A 21,225-nucleotide genomic window follows, 5' to 3' on the forward strand; every position below is an offset into this window, starting at 1 on the left:
AGGTTTCACGCGCATGCGCTCTTCTTCAGATAACCAAGTGCGGGCAGTTTCATGGCCTTTTGACTTCAACCACTACTACTGAGCATGCTCAGTAATAGAACGGGTCCTAACAGTCGAAAACGAGCGTAATCCTTGCCAGGGAAATGACGTTCTGAGTGCGGGAAGCGGAAGGGATTGTTGCTTGAACTGAGGCCGGAGTGGGAACCAGTGACCTTTCTGGAGGGCGCCGAGCGGGTGGGTAACTCGACTTTATTCTGGGGCTGCGTAGCTGGTCTCCAAATGAACAGGAGGGGTACCTGGTGGGGCGCAAGGGACTGTTTTCTGTTCCCCATCCCTTCTACTGGGAATGCGGCACGGGCTGCCCTACGTGGTGACGAACCTATGGCACTCCAGATGTTCATGGACTGCAATTCCCATCAGCCCCTGTCAGCATAGCCAATTGGCCATGCTGGCAGGGGCTGATAAGTATAGTTCATGGTTTATCTGGAAATCCTCCCCTCAAAGATACCCACCTTTCTCTCCTGTGAGGAGACGCAAGGTGGCTTACAACAAACTCCTTTTCCCTTCCTCTCCCCACAGTAGACACCTTGTGCGGTAGGTGGGGTTGAGAGAGTTCTGAGGGAACTGTGAGTGGCCAAGGTCACCCAGCAGGCTTCATGTGCAGGAGTGGGGAAACAAATTTGGTTCACCAAGCAAGAGTCCGCCTCTCATGTGCAGGAGTGTGAATCAAACCAGGTTCTCCAGATTTAGTTGCATGATGGCATGGCTTTTTAAATCTCCCCCGTCATGCAAAGCAACAATACTCCAACGTGTTTTTCAGCAATGTAAATAACTAATACAAATATTCATTAAATAAAATACCTTCCACTAAGGTCTCGGTCTGAAGGGTTCCGGGCTACTCCCCTGCATGCTGACTTTAGTGAGGGCACTGGTTGGATTTATTTTAGAGCATCCTTTTCTAACAGAAGGTCTTTATGTTATTTGCTTATTGTTGTGTTAATACACCACCCGTCCCTTAAAGTCTAAGGGTGGTTTCCATTATCCAGTACAATAATACATGAAATCATAAATACTTTAAAATGACACTCTAAAATACTATTTAAATTTAAAGTTTCTCAACCTGAATTCCCACAGACCATTGGTTCAGTTTGCATATGGGTCCATCTTCTGTTATAACTTTACTAATGGGACTTCTGCAGAGGGATCTGGGAAATCTTAAAATAAGAGGGATAGGAAATTAGGAAAAGGGGAACAAGAAAACAGGAACTAGGAAAGTAAAAGCCAGGAAAGAGCCAGCTTGGTTGAGAGCAGGTGGACTCTAATATGGAGAACTGGGTTTGATTCCTCACTCCTCCACATGAGCGCCTGAGTCTTATCTGGTGAACCAGGTTTGTTTCTGCACTCCTACATTCCAGCTGGGTGACCTTGAGCTAGTCATAGTTTTCTCAAGACTCTCTCAGCCCCACCTAACTCACAAGGTGTTTGTTGGGAGGAGAGGAAGGGAAAGGAGTTTGGAAGCTGCTTTGGGACTCCTTACAGAAGAGGAAGGCAGGGTATAAATCCAAATTCCTTTTGAAGGGCAAAGAGGGGAGGGAAGGGGGGCTACTCATGTATCACCGTAGCTGCCTCAACCACATGCCTGGTGGAACAGCTCTGTCTCACAGACCCCGAGAAATTGTAATAATCCAATCTTCGGAATGGATTACAATGTTTTAAAAGCACTTTTTATAAGCCCCCTTCTGTTCAGTGTCAGATTTTGTTCTTATTAAGTGGCATTTGGAGTATTGCTGTTTGGCAGGGCACGCTCCTGACAGCTTTCTTCCAGACTAGGAAGCTTGGCAGTGAAATCCTACGTCTGCCTCCCTAGGGATAAGCCATCTAAATACAGTGGGACTGATTACAGATGGGGGAGCTTCCCTCCTCTGCCCCGCCGTTGCATCAGGCACGTGCCTGAAGTGCTCTTGCTTCCTTCGAGGAAAGCCGAAAGCAAGAGCAGTAGGCCTGCAGCAACTTCCTTGTAGGTCAGTACAAGGAAGTTTGCTGCACCAGGGATCAGTTACGCCGTGGGGGCCTCCTGCGTAATTGGCCTGAGTGTTACTGTCTCAGCAAGCCCTGCCCTGGGTAGCCCCAGGCTAGCATGATCTTATCAGATCTCAAAAGCTGAGCAGGGTTGGCCCTGGTTAGAATTTGGATGGGTGACCTCTGGGGCAACCAGGGTTGTGACGTGGAGGCAGGCAATTGCAAACCACCTCTGAAAGTCTCTTGCCTTGAGATATCTGTGGGGTCATCATGTCAGCTGTGACTTGATGGCACATATATACATGTATAGCAGTGGTGGCGAACCTATGGCACGGGTGAACCTCTCTGTGGGCACGCGCAAACAGAGTGCCCCCCCCCCCCCCACATCTAGGCTGGCCTGAGCCGCTGGGCTCCATTATTAGCATTAAACCTAAGACCTAGTTTTGGGGAAGCAGTGTAGGTAACCCTGTTAAGCACTGTTAAACCCCACTGATTTTCATGTGAAGAACTAAAGCGTGATCCTTTACCTGGGAGTTAGCTCGGTTGCTGGCAATGGGGCTTGCTTCTGAGTAAACCCTCCTAGGGTCGTGATTCACCCATTGGAAGAGTTACACGGTTGCTTCAAAACAAAGCCACCAACTACCACCAAGCTTACTCCTGAGTAACACACATTTCTGAGCCAACCATTTTTTCTAAACTAAAACCTCAGTAGTCAGGTTAAATTGCCGTGTTGGCACTTTGTGATAAATAAGTGGGTTTTGGGTTGCAGTTTGGGCACTCGGCCTTGAAAAGGTTCGCCATCACTGATGTATAGGTTTGTGCTATCCTGAGAACAAAGCAGGAGACTTCTGATATGTCCCCAGATGTTGTTCTGTTGTTGGGTGCATGAGTTGGTTGCTAGTAGGAAGGGAAATCTCAGCTGGAGCTGGATGCAGACAGAAGGGGAAAATTCTGGGTTGCTGCTGTTTCTGCCTTAGCAAAAGAAGAAGAGTTTGAATCCACCTTTTTCTCCGATGAGGAGACTCAAGGTAGCTTACAAGCTCCTTTCCCTTCCTCTCCCAACAACTGATACCTTGTGAGGTAGGTGGGATTGAGAGAGTTCCAAAGAACTGTGACTAGCCCAAGGTCACCCAGCAGGAATGTAGGAGTGTGGAAACACATCTGGTTTATCAGATAATCCTCTGCCTTTCAGGTGGGAGAGTGGGGAATCAAACCCAGTTCTCCAGATTAGAATCAACCTGCTCTTCACCACTACACTTGATAGCTTGAGGAAGGGCAATCTGGGAACAATATCCACTGTCACCAAGGGGAAAAGCGCTGAAGGTTCCCTTTCCTTTTTACCCAGGTTGCTAGTACAAGAACATCACCAGTTTCCAGCTGCAGAGGCAGGGTTTAGTGCTCTTAACTGTCTATTTTGTACTTGACCAAATTATAATTAGTTTACGACTTTGGTATTTTGTTAGCTTCCTTGAACAAGCTAATGGGAGAGTGGAATAGGAAAGAAATTGACCTTTTGTATGTTCCTTCAGTGGTGAATAAATAACATGCAGGCTTTAAAAATCTGTATGTTAAATAAAACAGCTGAAAGGTGAGTCAAAAATCCAGGTTAATTTCCTCAACTTGTTTTGAAGGGGGGATTGCTGTATTCCAGTATTGTCCTATTCATGTTTCCTTGAGTCTTGTTGTGCTAAATGTTACTTTTACTCCCAGGGAGATGTGCATAGCATTGCTGCCTTGGTCTATAGAAAAATGGTCCAAAGTCACGGTGTAAGAGCTAGCAAAATAATTTGATTTCTGAAATCAGTTTAAAACTGTTATTGTGACACTGGACTAAATTCGGTTTATTTCTGTGTCATCCACGTCCTTGAACGTGCTAATGGGAAAATGGAACAGAAAATAAATTGACCTTTTGTATGTTCCTTCAGTGGTGAATAACTGTAAAATGCTAAATATAGCTGTAAAATTAATAAAATCACTGTTCCTCATCTCTGGAGTGTGCGTTTGCCGTCAGTCAGATTAAGAAGAAGAAGAGTTTGGATTTCTACCCCACCTTTCTCTCCTGTAAGGAGACTCAAGGTGGCGTACAAGCTCCTTTCCCTTCCTCTCCCCACAACAGACATCTTGTGAGGCAGGTGGGGCTGAGAGAGTTCAGAAAGAACTGACTAGCCCAAGGTCACCCAGCAGGAATGTAGGAGTGTGGAAACACATCTGGTTCAGCAGATAAGCCTCCACCACTCAGGTGGAGGAGTGAGGAATCAAACCCAGTTCTCCAGATTAGAATCCACCTGCTCTTAACCACTATACCATGCTGGTGGTGTTAGAGTGAGATTCAATTCCAAACCCCTACATGGTAGTGCAACTTTTTGAGTGATCTTGGGTGGATTACACTGTTAGTCTAACCTTCCTTACAGTTTTTTGTGAGGGTCATTTTTTGGGAGGGAAGAACCATGTACACGGGAATCCTGAAACTTTACAACACTCTCTTGAAGAATCTTTCTAACTAGTGAAACATGGTTGCTTATACTGGTTTACGAAGTAACGCTTGTGGAGTCAAGTATTATGAGCCAGAGTGGTGTACTGGTTAACAACGGTGGACTCTAATCTAGTGAACTGGGTTTGTTTCCCCATTCTTCCACATGAAGCCTGCAGGGTGACCTTGGACCAGTCACAGTTTTCTCAGAACTCTCTCAGCCCCAGCTGCAGTGGTGGGATCCAAAAATTTTATTAACAGGTTCCCATGGTGATGGGATTCAAACTGTGGCGTAAGCATGTAATGGGAGCTGGGGCGAGGGGCATTCGAGGCCCGAGGGCTGTGGCAAGGAGCAGCAGCTGCTGGGGGGTCCTTTAGGCCCGAGGAAAGCAGATGCCTTGAGGCGCGAGCGGCTGCCACGCACTTGGTGCACCTCCTGCTAGACTGCTTCCAAGGGTTACCTGCAGCTACTGCTGAGAGGGAGGGGGCGTAGCTAAGGCAAAAATCACATGGCAAAATCACTAATTAGTAACCCCCTCTCGGCACACACAAATAATTAGTAACCTACTCTCGGGAACCTCTGAGAACCTGCTGGATCCCACCTCTGCCCAGCTGCCTCACAAAGTGTCTGTTGAGGAGAGAGGAAGGGAAAGAGTTTGTTTGCCACTTAGAGACTCTCTTTTGGGCATCAAAATGGGCCATCAAGAGGTGGGTAGGTTTCCTGAAAGGGAACAAAAAGAGGAGACTTGTGAGATCATTTACCAATTAGCATTATGTGAAAACAGGAGTGTTTGTGATTGCAGGTGGTGGGAAGGAGAGAAGCAGCGATGTATCTTTTTTTAACTTTGAGGATGGAGTCAAAGGCTTTTAATCCACCTAACCCAGTGATGGCCGAACAGCTTTAGCACAGAGACCCGAGGTGCCCAAACTGCAACCCAAAACCCCACTTATTTATAGCATAGGGAGTGCCAGCACAGCAATTTAACCTGAATACTGAGGTTTTTAGTTTAGAAAAAGCAGTTTGCTTCCAAAGGTGCAGCGTTACTCCAGGACTAAACTTGGTAGTAGTAGTTGGTGGCTTTGCTTTGGAAGCAGCTTTCCGTTACCCAGCAGCACTTCAAATGGGTGAATCATGACCCTAGGAGGGTTTACTCCAGAAGCAAACCCCATTGCCAGCAACCACATTTACTCCCAGGTAAAGGATGCACTTTTAGTTTCTTCCCCATGAAAATCAGGTGGGGCTTAACAGTGCTTAACAGGAGGGGTTACCTACACTGCTTCCCCAAAACTTAGGTCTTAGAGTTTAATGCTAATAATCTCCCTGAAATAATTACACTATTATCACACTGGGAGGGGGCCTGACCGGGGAAGGGGGGGAGAGTGTGTAGGAGGGAAAAGAGGAAGTAAAAACTTTTCTCTTTCTGAAATCCAATAAACCCACCCATCACAAAATAGCTTGAGAGTCCTTCTTGCTTGCTGTAGAGTACATATGTCATGTTGCCCCAGCTTAGCTCAGGCCCCGGCCAAGATGTCGTGGGGGGCAATTTACCTCCACGATGCCCCCATGAGAAGAGAGACTCTCTGCGTGCATGCTGCAGAGAGAGGGCTCTGAGTGCCACCTCTGCAGCCCCGTCCCATAGGGTTTGCCACCACTGACCTAACCTAAAATGCAAGCCCGTCTCCGCACGTCCACATGTTCAAAGAAAGTGGAGCGGGAACAACAGAAAACTGTGAATGCTACATTTCTGTTGTTCTGTGCATCTTTTGCAGAAAAACCTGACAAGATGGGTCTCCATTTCGGAAACCTGCAACGAATGAGGCACGTGATCACCTACAGCTTGTCTCCCTTTGAACAGAAAGCATTTCCCCACTATTTCTCCAAAGGCATTCCCAACGTCTGGCGGCGATTCAGTTCGCAGTTCTTCCGGGTGGCTCCTCGTAAGTGAAAATTCTAGCAGCGTTCAGACTGCTGTTTCTGTTTGTTGTCTGCCCTGCATGTGGATTTATTGTCACTGTAACTCTTGGGCTAGCGGCTTGAAGTTTTCCAGATCAGTGCATGGATACTGTAGGCTGGGAATGAGGGCGAATAAATGCAAGCTAGCTACAGAATCAGAAAATCTCAGTGTTAGAATGGCAGAAGTAGCAGCAAGTGCTTCACATCTTCCATCCTGTGGGGTAGAGAAGGCGGGGCGTTCAGTGTGGGCTGGGTGAGCCTGTTTTTGAAGAGTTCAGTCTGCGCACCCTCGAAACACTAGATGGCGCAAGAGAGCAGAACAAAGAGGAAGTCTCTCATTAGTAGATATTGGTGTTACCAAGCCGCTTTTCCACGTGTTGATTTGTAAGAACCTTAATGTAATTATATTATTACATCCGTCTCCTCATTAGCTGCTTCTTAGCACGTGCACAACTAATAATGATTAGCACTACGTTATGGCATTTAATGAGCTCGTTCGTAGCATTCAATGGCTTCACGTGTGACCATTTATCCTTACCGCAGCAGGTAGCCGGTATTGCGACCTTTTGGATATACTGACTTGTGTATGAGTTCATTGATAACTTTGGTTTAATTAGAGAGCCTGAGGAAGGAGGATGCACCTAGAATCTAAGCGGTATTGCTTCATGAGCCTTTCATAGAGCAAGAGACAAAAAGAGATTTTACTGCCCAGCCAGCGGAGTCCCTAATTAAACAGTGTTTCTGAAAACTGTTGAACATCTTATGAAGGATGGTGCTAGAGCAGAAATGCTTACTGAAGTAGTGCTCGAAAGGGTGTTAACATAGTGCCTGACTCGTATCACTTTAGAACTCAGTCGCTGCAAGATCGAAAGTCTCCCAAGTACCAGTCTCAAATTTTTGAAGTGCTTCTGATCAAGGTTGGTTTTAAAAAATGCTTCTGTGTTGTGTTTGCTTCCCGAAGCGTTTATCGTCGGCTACGTGATTTACTCCTGGGGGACTGAAGACTTTGAACGCCGGAAAAGAAAGAACCCAGCTGACTATGAAAGCGGCCAGGAATAAACCCGAAGGCGAGGCCCACTTGTAACATCTCAACTGGGTCAACGCTTGCTCTTCTTCCCCAGCTTGTTAAAAAACACTTAATAAACCTGTATTTCTGATCCTACTTGTGACTAATTCTTTTCAGCTTCTGTCAGAGATGTGCTACAGTGGCGTGGTTCTGTCTGCTGTTTGCCACTTGCCTTTCCCTTAGAAAGTGATGAGCACCTTCCTTAAATTCAGGTTAATTTGTCCCCCAGAGCTAATATTTCATTGCCATGTATTAAAATCATTAATGCCCCAGCTTTCTTCGTGGTTCAAGGAAACGTACAATAGCAGTTAAAACATCCCCGGAAATAACCAAAAATAAAATAGTAAAACCCAAATCTATCCCTCTTCCCCATTAAAAGATGCCTGTCATTCAAACCCCTTCAGAAGGCTGACCTGGCAGCACCTCCCGGATATCTCCAAAGAGGGGCCCACTCACCTCTTCAGGGAGGCTATTCCCCAGAGCTGGAGCCGTGGAGGAAAAAATCCAGGTTCTGGCTGATGTCGGATGGGCCACTCCAGTTGGTGAGATAGCTAACAGTTGGTTGTCTGATGACAGCTTAGGTGTATGTTGTGGGAAAAGGAGCTTGAGTCTCCTTACAGGAGAGAAAGGCTGGGTATAAATCCAAACTCTTCTAAATAAAAAAAAAATGTATGGAGCCTCATTTCATAAGTTATGTGAACATTGAAGTTGTTGCTGAGAACTGCTTCTAACAGTCATTCCACCATGAGGGATGTTTTAGCAGTTTCTGATTTTGGAAAGCATGAAATTGGCAGAGTTGGAATAGGCAGATTTGGCAAAAGGAATGATGGGCGCAGCGCGAACTCTCCCATGGGAACATGGTGGATTATTCCCAGTGGATTATGTCAAAAGGGAAGGATATTCCCTATGCTAAAAGGGAAGGAGTCCCTTCATAACCTTTCTCCCAGGTTCTCAAAGTCTTGGACAGGCCTTCACTGGTTCTGCACTGTGGCAAAATGCTTTGGGAATTATTAAGCACTGACTACAATATTTCAATTTTCTGATTCTGTGAGCTATTTCCAAAGCTTGAAGCGCTTCTGGTTTAAATTTTTCTGTGCGTGTGTATGCTTTGGAGTTATATTTTTAAGCAGATAGCTGCATTCGTCTATAGCAGTGGTGGTGAACCTTTGGCACTCCAGATGTTATGGACTACAATTCCCATCAGCCCTGCCAGCATGGCCAATTGGCCATGCTGGCAGGGGCTTGACAGGAGGTATGAATCCCTGCTATCTGGAGTATAAGGACTATTACCACCAATGGAGTCCTATAGAGGTCAAAAGGTTTGCCACCATGGGTCTGGAGTGCCAAAGGTTTGCCACCGTGGGTCTACACCGCCCGGAGCCCCTCGGGGATAGGGCGGTATAAAAATCTAATAAATAAATAAATAAATATAGTAAAAAAAGAAGTTGACATCTGGTAGCACGTTAAAGACCAGTTGGCTTTTCCTGGCAATTAGATTTCATGCATCACAGCTCACTTCATCAGATATGAGACTGAAGATCTCTGTCTTAGGCAGCCTGATATTTAGAGGAGGGCAGGGAGCTGTTGGCAGCAGAGGATAGTAAAATGGGTATAAATTACGGCCAGAAGAGTACCCATTGGACATTAGGAGCAAGTTTTCCCAGTAAAAGTAGTTCAGCAGTGGAATCAGCTTCCTAGGGCGGTGGTGAGCTTCCCCTCGCTGGCAGTTTTCAGGCAGTGGCTGGACAAACACTTCTCAGGGATGCTCTAGGCCAGGGGTAGGGAACCTTTAACACTCAAAGAGCCATTTGGACCCGTTTTCCACGGGAAAAGAAAACACTTAGGGGCTTGGACAGATTTATGGAGGAGAAGTCGATTTATGGCTACCAATCTTGATCCTCTTTGATCTGAGATTGCAAATGCCTTAGCAGACCAGGTGCTCAGGAGCAGCAGCAACAGAAGGCCATTGCGTTCACATCCTACATGTGAGCTCTCAAAGGCACCTGGTGGGCCACTGCGAGTAGCAGAGAGCTGGACTAGATGGACTTTGGTCTGATCCAGCTGGCTTGTTCTTATGTTCACTTGGAGCCGCAAATAATTTTTGACATGTAAAATAAAGACAACACTGTATATATTGGTTTTTTTTACCTTTTACTCCACTCATTTTGAGAAGCACATGGATGCACCTGCCCTGCAGGCAGCAGGGCGGGCAAGGATGTGGCCAGCGGCTCGGCCTTGTCGGCCGCCGGGAAAGCGCCCGCCCCGCTCGAACAAGGCGGGTGAGAAGGGAAACCCGCGGCGCTGCCCATCCGGCCATGGGCAATTGGTGTGCGGCAAGGATGAAGCCGGCAGCTCGGCCTTGCTGGCCGCCGGGAAAGTGCCCGCCCCGGCCCAGCCGCCTGCAGGGCGGGCAAGGATGAAGCTGGCGGCTCAGTTCGTGGAGCCACAGTTCAAGGGCAGAAGAGCCGCATGCAGCTCTCGAGCCGCAGGTTCCCTACCCCTGCTCTAGGCTGATCCTGTATTGAGCTGGGGGTTGGACTAGGTGGCCTGTATGGCCCCTTCCCACTCTATGATTCTATCTATTCCAGTTTTAGTTAGGATTGCCAGCTTCCAAGTGGTACTAGAGAGCTCCCAGGATTACAACTGGTTTTCAGGCGATACAGATCAGCTCTTCTGGAGAAAGCGACCACTTTGGACAGTAAATTCATTATACCCCACTGTATATTATTATACGTTATACACTGTATACATTATACCCCACTGACACCTTTTCCATCCTCAAACCCCACCCTCTTAAGGTTCTATCCCCAAAATCTCCTAGTATTTCCCAACTTGGAGCTACCAACTCTAACCAACCTTTACATCCAGATCGGGAGATGGAAGCAACTTTACAAAGAAGAGCAAAGGAGACAGGATGCAGAGGTGAAATGCAAAATGTAATCATCTTTATTAGCACTAGATGGTATGCATACAGGTGGAAAATGTGGGGAAAAAATTGAGTAGGTGTGTTAGTTTTAGCAGCAAAACAAAATGATTCCAATGGCACATTGAAGACTAACCATTTATTTCAGCATAAACTTCCATGAGTCAGAGTTCACTCCATTGGATGGACTGGTAGCAATAGCATGGCTACCCACAGGAATGTAAATAGATTATTGCTTCTAATTATAGTGTGTTTTGTTTTTAAAAACGCTGTCACCTGTCCTGCTTCCTTGGGAAGGGGCAGGATGTAGCCTAGTAATTTGATTAGTTGTAGTGCTAGCATTTTTTACAGGTGCATGAATATAGTCTGTGTATGAATGCACACACATAATTTCCTTGGTCCTTCCACGCTGTATATGACTCATAAAGTGGCTTGTCATGTTACCATGAGTTACCAGCCTCCAGGTGAGGCCTGGAGTTATCCCAGAATTACAACTGATCTCACTCCCCAAGCTCTGCCTACACCAAGCAGTGCCTCCTAATCTCCAAGCATTTATTTCCTAAGCAGGAGTTGACACCCTTTTGAGAAAAGGATGTTAGGATATCTGTGTTGATGCATATGGTTGGTGTGTATCCATGGGCTTTTTAGAGTTGGCTTGATTCAGTTTGATTTTTGTTAAATAAGTGGCCTTCTGTACCTACTGCAGAACAGCGGAGTAAGAACAGTGTGAGTTAATGTGTCGCCCCTCTATATTGTAAACCAGTGTATGTTACATGAAACATAATGTGCTCATGGTTCTACTTTTTGTTGTACTTATATTTATTTTTAGGTATATATTTTTAATATTTATACAATGTTATATATACACAGAAGAACAGTTGAGTAAAAAATAATGTGAATTAATAGGTGTTGCCCCTTTATTTTATATTTGTAATTTTGCTTATGCTCTTCCTGTATGTTGTGTTTTCCTTTATGTTGTACACCGCCCAGAGCCCTCCGGGGGTGGGCTGTTTATAAAACAAATTAATAATAATAATAATAATAATAATAATAATAATAATAATAATAATAATAATAATAATAATAATAAACCAGAGTGTGTTACATGAAACATAATGTGCTCATGGTTGTACTTATATTTATTTATATTAATATTTTTAATATTTATACAATATATTTATTTAATATTTATTTAATATATTATTTAATATATTTATTTAATATTTATACAATAAATATTTATACTATATATATATATACACACACACACATATATACATACACACACACACATATATATACATACATACATATCTATATCTATCTGTATCTGTATCTCTATTATCTCTCTCTCTCTCTATATATATATATATACATACACGCAGAAGAACAGCTGAGTAAAAAAATAATGTAAATTAATAAGTGTCACCCCTTCATTTTGTAAACCAGGGTATGTTATATGGAACATAAGGTGCTTGTGGTTTCACTTTTTATTATATTTATATATTTATTCAATAATATATTATATACAATATTATATATATATATATATTTATACCTATATATCTATTCATATATTGACTTATATGTAGAGGTGGGATTTAGGGGGTTCTGTAGAACCTGTTAAAATTTAAAATATCACTTTTTAAATACTTAAAATATTTTTTATTAAGTATTAATACTTTTAATACTTAAAATAAAAAAGTGATATTAAAATATATTTTTAATACTTTTTAACAGTCATTATTTGAATCCCACCACCATAGGAACCTGTTGTTAAAATGTTTGAATCCCACCACTCCTGATATGTTCCATTTATAGGTATTATTTGTACTGCATCCATTTATATGTATTATTTGTACTGCATATTATAGCGTACATAGTTAGATCTGCATACAAACACGTCAAAAGTTTTCTGACAGGAGCCCAGATGCACCCATCACCGGGGGCGGGGGCGGGGCGGGAAGCGCGGGGGCCGTTGGAGAAGAAGACAAAAGGCCGCGCGGCGCTCCCGGCCGCCCTTCAGCCAATCCACATCGCCGCGCCGTTAAAAAACAAACAAACAAACACCGTGAAGCGCGCGTGCTTCCCCCGCCTTGTGGATAGATGTGGCTGCGGGCACGCGCGTGGTGGGGCGCGCCTCCCCAGCCCCCAGCGACCGTTGCTTCGGTCTCTCCCAGACGCGCGCGCGCGGAGCTCCGCCTCCCCTTCCTCCTCCTCCCTCCTCCCTCCTCCTCCTCCTCCTCGGGAGCGCGCACCTGCGTGCGCAGCGCCGCTGGAGACAAAACTCCTTCACAGCCGCCGCCGCCGCCGCGCTGAAGGGGAAAAGAGGAGGCGGACCGGGGCGGGAGAAAGCGGAGGTAGCGGGACTCTGCCTCGGCCATGGCGGAGCGAGGGGCTCCCGGGGCCGGCGGGGGTAGCGGCGGCCAGCGAGGCTCGTTGGTGCCTGCCCTGCTCCAGCCCCCGTCGTCGTCCTCCGCCGTCTCCTCTTCGGCGTCTCCGGCTCCTCAGACTGCCCCGGGGCAGCAGCCACAGCAGCAGCCGCCGCCTCAGCAACAGCAGCAGCTCCTCGTGCCCGGCGGGTCCTTCGCCCCGGGGGGAGCTGTGGGGGCCCCTCCCGGGGCGGCGGCAACCGGGGGGCGCCCGGTGCAGATGAACCTGTACGCCACCTGGGAGGTGGATCGGAGCTCGCCCAGCTGCGTGCCCAGGTGAGACAGACGGGCTCTTCGCTCTCCCACTTCCAGGGTTCAGGGGAGGAGGACACCCCCACCCGCTTTTGCATCGCCCCCTATTAGATAGCCCAAGACTCAAACCCCCCCCCCCACAGCATCTCCATGGCCTCACGTGGGCAGGAGATACACCACCCCTGCAACAAACATCAATATCCACCCAGGTAGAAAGGAATGCATCCCACACACACACACACACACACACACACACGTTCACACCCCCTTTGCATCTGCCCACATAGGAAGGAAATAGCGCTCCCTTGCCCATCATGAAATATCACACTCCTTGTCAAGGAAAACTAGCTCCTCCTGTACTGTTGCCCCATATAAAGGAGAAACAGCCCCCCCCCCCCAAAAAAAACATCAAAACATCAAAATCCGCCGAGGTAGAAAGGAATGCTAACCCCCACCCCCACCTTCACACCCCCTTTGCATCAGCCAACATAGGAAGGAAATAGCATTCCCTTGCCCATCATGAAATGTCACACTCCCTGTCAAGGAAAACTAGCTCCTCCTGTACTGTTGCCCCATATAAAGGAGAAACAGTCTCCCCCCTCGAAAACAACAAAACATCAACATCCACCCAGGTAGAAAGGAATGCTACCCCCCCACACACACGTTCACACCCCCTTTGCATCAGCCAACATAGGAAGGAAATAGCATTCCCTTGCCCATTACGTGAGAAATATCACACTCCCTGTCAAGGAAAACCAGCTCTTCCCGTAAAGAGATATTAATATTGCCCCATGTCGAGTAGAAACAGCCCCCCCCCAACAAAACACTGACATCCACCCTGGTAAAATGGAATACCACCCCCACACTCACAGCCCACATTGGCCCACATAGGAAGGAAATAGTGCTCCCCTCCCCATCATGAAATATCACACTCCTTGGCAAAGAAAACCAGCTCCTTTCATTAGGAGGTATTGACTATTAAAAATTTTAGGCAAAAGAGAACCCCAAACCCCCCGAGCCTCGACTTCCGCTTTGGGATGAAGAGGTGCTGCCCTCCACGAATGCCACCCCCCCCCCCCGTGTCCACCAGCCATGGTGCAGTGGTAGAGCAGGGTGGTTTACAATCGCGGAAGATCAGGTTTGTCACATACTCCACTCACTTTGTCAGAGGCTTTATCCTGGTGGAACCAGATGTGTTTCCGCACTCCCATAGCTACTTCTGGGTGACCTTGGGGCTGATGCACGGTTCTGCTTTGGAACTCTCTCAGCCCCACCCACCTCACAAGGTGTCTGTTGTGGGGAGAGGAAGGGAAAGGAGTTTGTAAGCCACCTTGAGTCCTTACAGGAGAGAAAAGTGGTGTATAAATCCAAACTCTTCTTCTTCACATTGGCCCACCTAGGAAGGAAATAGTGCTGTCTTGCCAATCATGAAAGATCATACTCCCTGTCAAGGAAAACCAGCTCCTCCCACAGTGAGACAATAATCTTGCCCCATGTTAAGGAAACCCCCCCCCCCCTGCCAACATAACATTGACAGCCATCCAGGTAGAAAGAAATACTACTTCCTCACACACCTCTCCATAAAACCACATAGGAAGGAAATAGCACTTCTTCGCTCATAGTGAAATTTCTGCATTTTTCTAAGGCTTTCACGGCTGGATTCAACTGGTTGTTGTGGGTTTTCCGGGCTATGTGGCCGTGGCCTGGTAGATCTTGTTCCTAATGTTTCACTTGCAACTGTGGCTGGCATCTTCAGAGGTGTATCACAGAGAGAAGTCAGTTACACACTGTGTCCTGGTTGCTTCCCAGTTGTAAAGGAAGACAGTTTGAGTGTGGGCCATTTGTAAATGAAAAGACATTGAAACAACCCACATTTTCCCGTAATGGGAAGGGAACTCGTGCACTGAAACCCAAAAAGCAGTAAGCCAAGAAGAAAGGCTGGACGTAAATGTTTTAATAAATAAATATGTTGGCCTGCATGTCAAGGAGATACAGTCCCCCTCCAAAACAAAACACCTTTGTTACCCTTGTGTAAAGGAGGAAGAACTCCCCTGCACATAATGAAACACCTTCATAACCCCTTTGGTACAGGAGAAATAGAGCCCTGCAATGAAACACCAACATCTGAAGCAGTAGCAGCCCCCCTAACTGCACCCCACAAAAAGGAGAAAACCCTCCTTTTAAAAATATCTGTGCCCCATCACTTAAATAGTTCTGTAACTGGAAACATCTGCTCACACATATGGATATGTGTGCCCAGTTACCTCTCTGCATATCTCATACCTCGGCATAAGCTGCCATATGTAGAGGAGGAACCCTCAATTATCTATATCGCATTTCATAAAAGAACCAACACACCCTGAAACAAAGGTATAGGGGATCTCCTTCTTGAACAGTTACCCCTTCTTGCATAAAAAGACCCATCCCTACTGTACGTTATCCTCCATGGACATATAATTGCCCCCTTTAAAAATCTAAACCATGTCATGCAAATAACTAGGTATGCGCCTGTGTCACTACTCCATGCAGAGAAGTCTTCTCGAACATTCACACCCCATTATTTAGAAAACCAACCTATGCTACATCTACATGCCCCGTGTAGAAAAAAAGTATTAAAAATCCCCGCCTTGTACCCACAAGCATGCAGCCTGAAAGGCATATCGCTTCCTTGCACTCAAATAACGAGGGAGCTTGCTTCCCCTCACATACATAGAGATGAGTGAGGATTCTGTGTGTATGTGTTGATATTAAAGGGATGTGGCTTATGTTATTTTATGTGTGGGGGATATAGATGCTGAGGAAGGGCTGGTTCTTTTATGTAAGGGGCTTAGATATTTAAATCGGAGGTCTTCACAGTATATGGAGGATTTTAGTGTTTGTGGGTGACTTTTTCTCCTTGAATATCAAAGCTCTTCTTCACATGCAAAGGACAACAAGTCTGTCTGCCACAAAATTGCTGTGTTACATTGGGTAGATGTTGGAACAGCTCCCCTTTTCATTGAAGGAGGCTTAAGCATTCTACTTCTTCACGATGCTTACTTGCCTCCTGTCCCATGGGAGAACAACCCCCACCTAAATAGCAGACAGGGGCCTAGTTTCTCAGATGAGAAGGGTGTCTCCCAGAGCACAGTCTGAGTGGAAGGAAATCCTTCTTGCCTTATGTTTGCAGCTCTTTTCCCCTTGGTGTAAGTGAGAATACAATCTTCCCACTCTGATTCACCATCTCCCAATTCCTCCTGTTTTCTGGCATTAGCAAAACTGTTGGTTTCAAATGAGACTAAAGGCCCTAACTACAGGATACAAAATCCTTGGTTTGAATCCAGGTCTGTCATGAGGATTGTTAGTCATACCTGTGCTGGGAACTCAATTCTGTCTGGATCAGGACTGTAGCAACCTGGGAGCGTGGTGTAGTGGTTAAGAGCAGTGGACTCTAATCTGGAGAGCCGGGTTTGATTCCCCACTCCTCCACTTGAGTGGCGGACTTTTATCTGCTGAACTAGATTCATTTCTGCACTCTTTCACATGAAGTCTGCTGGGTGACCTTGGGCTAGTCACAGTTCTGTCAGAACTCTCTCAATCCTATCCACCTCATAAGGTGTCTGTTGTGGGGAGAGGAAGGGAGAGGAGTTTGTAAGCTGCCTTGAGACTCTGTACAGGAAAAAAAGATGGAATATGAATCCAAATGCTTCTCCTTCTAATGACCTCTGGTAGTTAAACAATAAAAAATCCTGAAATGGCCACTCAGTTTGCCCTGTCAGGGGAACCTTTGTGTAACCAATTAATTACCGCGTGGAGTCCCCCAACAGGCGGTGGACGTTCAAAAGTGGCACAAGGAGAAAGCTGAAGCTCCTTCTTCATGCACTTGCAGGTCCCTGATCTGAACTGAGCTCCAGTGCACCCTGAGAACTATGTATTCCCAGTGGGGAATTTGCAGGTGCATGTGGACCATGAGGAGCTGTAATGTGTGGTTAGCGCTAAGACACACTACAAGGTTGCTAAGACTCTACTGCCACCTGGTCACCAAAATCCACTTCCAGCAACCATGAGCAGGGATTATTTAGATAAATTAGCTTCCTTGGCTATTGGAACTGAGACTGAGATCTGTTTGCCTGCATTTTCCTTTTCTCTCTTAAAGCATCTCCCATTCTGCCAGGTTTGTCTTAGTGAAGTTATTTTATGGTTTGTCAGCAGGAAGTATAGACTTGATCAGCCTTTTTGAATGTCGATGTTACAGTCTGCCCGCAGCTAGACCCTTGGGAACGAGTAAACCAGATTTTTAAAAAAAAACTAGTCTCTTTCCTGCTCGTGTTAATAATCAGTCAGCTGACTCCTGGTTGACCTTATGCAGGTTCATGTCTGGATAGTAATGAGTTCGTTCACCCTCATCTCAAATGTGTGATCCCTCTCCCTCAATTCTCCTGAGTTGTAGAAACCTGGTAATTGAACCCACCTCCTTTTCCTCACACCTGGAGTTGGGACACCCCCACCCCCCACCCACTTGCTCTCTGCCTTCACAAAATTAGAGCTATTATTTGCATGGCGCTGCTCCTTTTCTGAGTACCGCAGAGATGGGTTGGCCACAAGCTCTGCCTGGGTGGCAAGAAATTGTCATAAGAGGGAAACAGCCGCTTGTGCCCACGGGGAGATAAGCGGCTATCTTGAACTGATTGATTACTGTTTATTTTTAGTCTGCCCAGACCTGTTTGATCTTGAAGAGCCCAGGCGGCTGATTATTATTCTCCTGGAGCAGACATCACTGCTTGTTAGCAGAATTATGATGCTAATCTCTTGTTTGAAACCTGCATGAAGCTTGTCCAATATTTTCGTGCTAACAAGGATAATACCCACATGTTTCGAACATCACTGATGCTGTGTGGTGGCACTTTTGTGGTTGTTCAGGTGACTTGCCTGTCTGTCTCAAGGGCAATATTTCCTCTCACTGTCTCTTTTTTAAAAAGTGTTTTTTAAAATAGATAGAAATTAACAAAACAGAAAAACACCCAGAATCAAATCGCAGTTACAAATAGTTCTAGAGCAGGGGTCTGCAACCTGCGGCTCTCCAGGTGTTCATGGACTACAAATCCCAATTGGCCATGCTGGCAGGGGCTAATGGGGTTTGTAGTCCATGAACATCTGGAGAGCCGCAGGTTGCAGACCCCTGTTCTAGAGACTAAAAGACAAAACCAGATTGTATATATAATATTATATTAAAACTACAAATGTTAGCCTAACAATCTCTTTAAACAGCTTATTAGATTGAGACAATCCTTAAGTGGTTAAAAGTTAATAGTAAGGACTAGCCTCATTTATTGTACACCTTTATGTCCCTTGGCTTATATTCAAGATCTTATTATTCTCCTGAATTCCCTGTGGGGGAAGAACCTTTAAATACTGTACGTAGTTTCAATAACTCGTTGAAAGCTGTGAGGAGTGATCTGAGCAAATGGCCGTCCTCTAAAAAGGAAAAAAAATGTTGATACTTTCAAAACAGTTTGCTCTCCTGTCAAAATCCATTTACCAGTATCATCTGACTTGTTTGTTTCTGTGTTCATTTTTGGGTACATGTTCTAAAACTCTTGAAACCTCAATTTGTAGGGCCCCGCTAAGCCACTGGACACAGTGAGATAAAAGGGCCCACCTTCCTGAGTCAAGAGCTTGTATGTGTTTGCATTAAATAAAACTGCATTTGCTTTGGGATGGTTGTGCTGTAAGGGTTGAGAGAATTGATTTAAAGCCACAAGGGGTCACAGCAGTCATTCCAGAGCAACCTCTGCTGTGATTTACCTTGTAGATAAAATACCTAAATTCTCTTTGGCTTAAAGCATTAGTTTTCAGTGAAGGAGGCAATGTGTGAGCCATTCCATGTTCTGACTCAGTGACTGGGGATTTGTTGGTTATACTTGCGAGTTACTGTTCTCTTACCTAGTATTTTGTCATTGCTGTGGTTGATGTGACTGTATAACAAGCTGTAGGTAGTGCCACCTTTTTCACTATTTAATTGGCACCAGAAAGTGTGTTGCATGTTTTACTAAGACAGGCATTTAGTTCCTGCCACATAGGAAGTTATTGAGTAGGATAACTGTCTTCTCATTCAGTGTCAGTAGTGATGACTAGGAGATGCTTTGTTTAGGAGATGGAGTCTTCTTCCCTAGGAGAAAATGGTAGCATCTGTATGAAAGTAGCAATGCCGAGGGAACAGGACACAACACAGTTGGGAGACTAAGTTAATTTCATTGGTCTAGGGCATTGGTGTCCGTCTCTGGTCCTCCAGATGATAATGGACTACGATTTCCATCAGTCCCTGCTGACAGGCTGATGGGAATCGTAGTCCATGAACATCTGGCAGGCCAGTGTTGGACACCCCTGGTCTAAGGCAAATAAAATGTTTTGAAACCTAATACAATTCCTCCATGTGGTTAATCTGTCATCTTGTGATAATAAGGATTGAGTTGCAAATGATGAAACCTAGTTGGTCGGTAATCCCTTTTTGGGGGGCAAGTGCAAATGCTAAATTTCTGATTCAGATGCGAGTGATGGAGATAAATATTCAATCCATGTAACACCAAGCTGTGGTTTGGTAGTACACACAAGCTGATTCTCAGGGTTCTGTAAAAAAATCTTGCTCTTTAGGAATACTAACTCTGCCTATCAGCAGCAGCTCTGTGTTATTTCAGAGTAGTGGAAAGTGGCAACACACCTTTCCCCCTTTCTATTTTGATCTTTTTGGTATGAAATATTTACTTGCTGAACTCCATGGGCTTCTCCTGATTAATGAAAGGCTTTGCTGCAGGTGGGAAGGCAAATTTTGCCAACACTATTTTCTTTTCTGTTTCAGCAAATAAATCACTCTTGATGTGTCTGATGAGGTTGCTGACTTGTTCTGAGTAGAACTTTGAAATCTTCTAATTTGTGCTGAGAGCCAGGAAAGTGTTTCTTTTCTCTAACTTGATAGCTTTTGTGACCATCGTCTTTATTACGAGAAGAGCATTAAAGTGGAAGCCTTGTATAAACAGATGATGTTTGAACAAACTGTGTGTGAGCTACACTTTCAAATGTCCCATTACAGTTCCAACCTTACCTGCTTCCTAAGATGTTCTCTAGTATCAGCATGGTCCAGATACCTATGAAATCGCTAGCATTTTAGCCATCTCATCTCCCATTCTGCCAAGTTTGTCATAGTGAAGTTATTTTATGGTTTGTCAGCAGGAAGGATAGATTTGATCAGCCTTTTCGAATGTTGATATTTAGTCTAGCCACCTCAGTTAGAAGAGGCCATGGCTCACTTGCGGAAGGGTGTACGATTTGTATGCTGCGTCCAGGTTCAGTCCCAGGCATCTTCACCTGAAGGATCTTGAGTAGCAGGCTATAAAGAGTCGGAAGTTGTGGACAGTCGCTGTCATTCAAGGCAGACAGTACTTAGCTAGCTGGAACAATGATCTGACTTGGTATGAGGCAACTTTATAAGTTCCAGATACATATGCACTTTATTATATTTACTATCTGCTTAACACAGTTAGTTTGCATCTTTTCAGGTTCTGAGTTTCTGCATATTAAAAAAAAGGTTGTGCAGATGAACTAGAGTTTCTTCTTCTTTTGCCTCTTGCATTAAAAAAGCTGTATTTTGCTATCACAAGTTCTAATCGGTGGTTCTCAACCTGTGGGTCGGGACCCCTTTGGGGGTTGAATGACCCTTTCACAGGGGTTGCCTAAGACTCTTTGCATCAGTGTTCTCCATCTGTAAAATGGATAAATGTTAAGGTTGGGGGTCACCACAACATGAGGAACTTATTAAAGGGTTGCGGCATTAGGAAAGTTGAGAACCACTGTTCTAATGTGCCATTCCCTTGTACTCCTTGGAATGCCTGGAATGAGCATTTGGGATCCCTGCATCGTCCACAATGGGCACTTGAAATGTCTGGCATGTGTAGTCTCTTTTATTGGGGTTAATTAGTCCAGATCATTGTGCAGGTGAGTTGCTTCCATCCATTGATGTTTTGATGGCTCAGGTGCATCAGGTTATGCTTCCTGAGATGGAAGATTCTGTGTGTGTGTTTTGGGTCACTGGTTGGTCTGTACTTTTACCTTGTGGAATGAAATGTGGAGCTCTTT

The 21,225-nt window shown here is 45.3% G+C and overlaps 2 protein-coding genes across 3 annotated transcripts in view; both read left to right on the forward strand.

Annotated features, from left to right (window-relative positions):
- Positions 1-79: 79 nt before the first annotated feature.
- LOC125441111 (cytochrome b-c1 complex subunit 8) lies at positions 80-7,605 on the forward strand. The gene is made up of 3 exons (XM_048511449.1): positions 80-234; positions 6,260-6,427; positions 7,405-7,605. The coding sequence occupies exons 2-3, from the start codon at positions 6,274-6,276 to the stop codon at positions 7,500-7,502; spliced, it is 252 nt and encodes an 83-aa protein (XP_048367406.1). The 5' UTR covers positions 80-234; positions 6,260-6,273; the 3' UTR covers positions 7,503-7,605.
- A 5,090-nt stretch (positions 7,606-12,695) lies between these two features.
- PACS1 (phosphofurin acidic cluster sorting protein 1) overlaps positions 12,696-21,225 on the forward strand; it is a 112,006-nt gene continuing 103,476 nt past the window's right edge. For both annotated transcript variants that reach the window (XM_048511461.1, XM_048511470.1), the window contains exon 1: positions 12,696-13,140. In XM_048511461.1, the coding sequence (XP_048367418.1) occupies positions 12,815-13,140 (326 nt within the window). In that variant the 5' untranslated portion in view covers positions 12,696-12,814. The remainder of the gene's footprint in view (positions 13,141-21,225) is intronic.

The sequence above is a fragment of the Sphaerodactylus townsendi genome, linkage group LG01, assembly GCF_021028975.2.
Source record: "Sphaerodactylus townsendi isolate TG3544 linkage group LG01, MPM_Stown_v2.3, whole genome shotgun sequence".
In the NCBI taxonomy this organism is placed as follows: domain Eukaryota; kingdom Metazoa; phylum Chordata; class Lepidosauria; order Squamata; family Sphaerodactylidae; genus Sphaerodactylus; species Sphaerodactylus townsendi.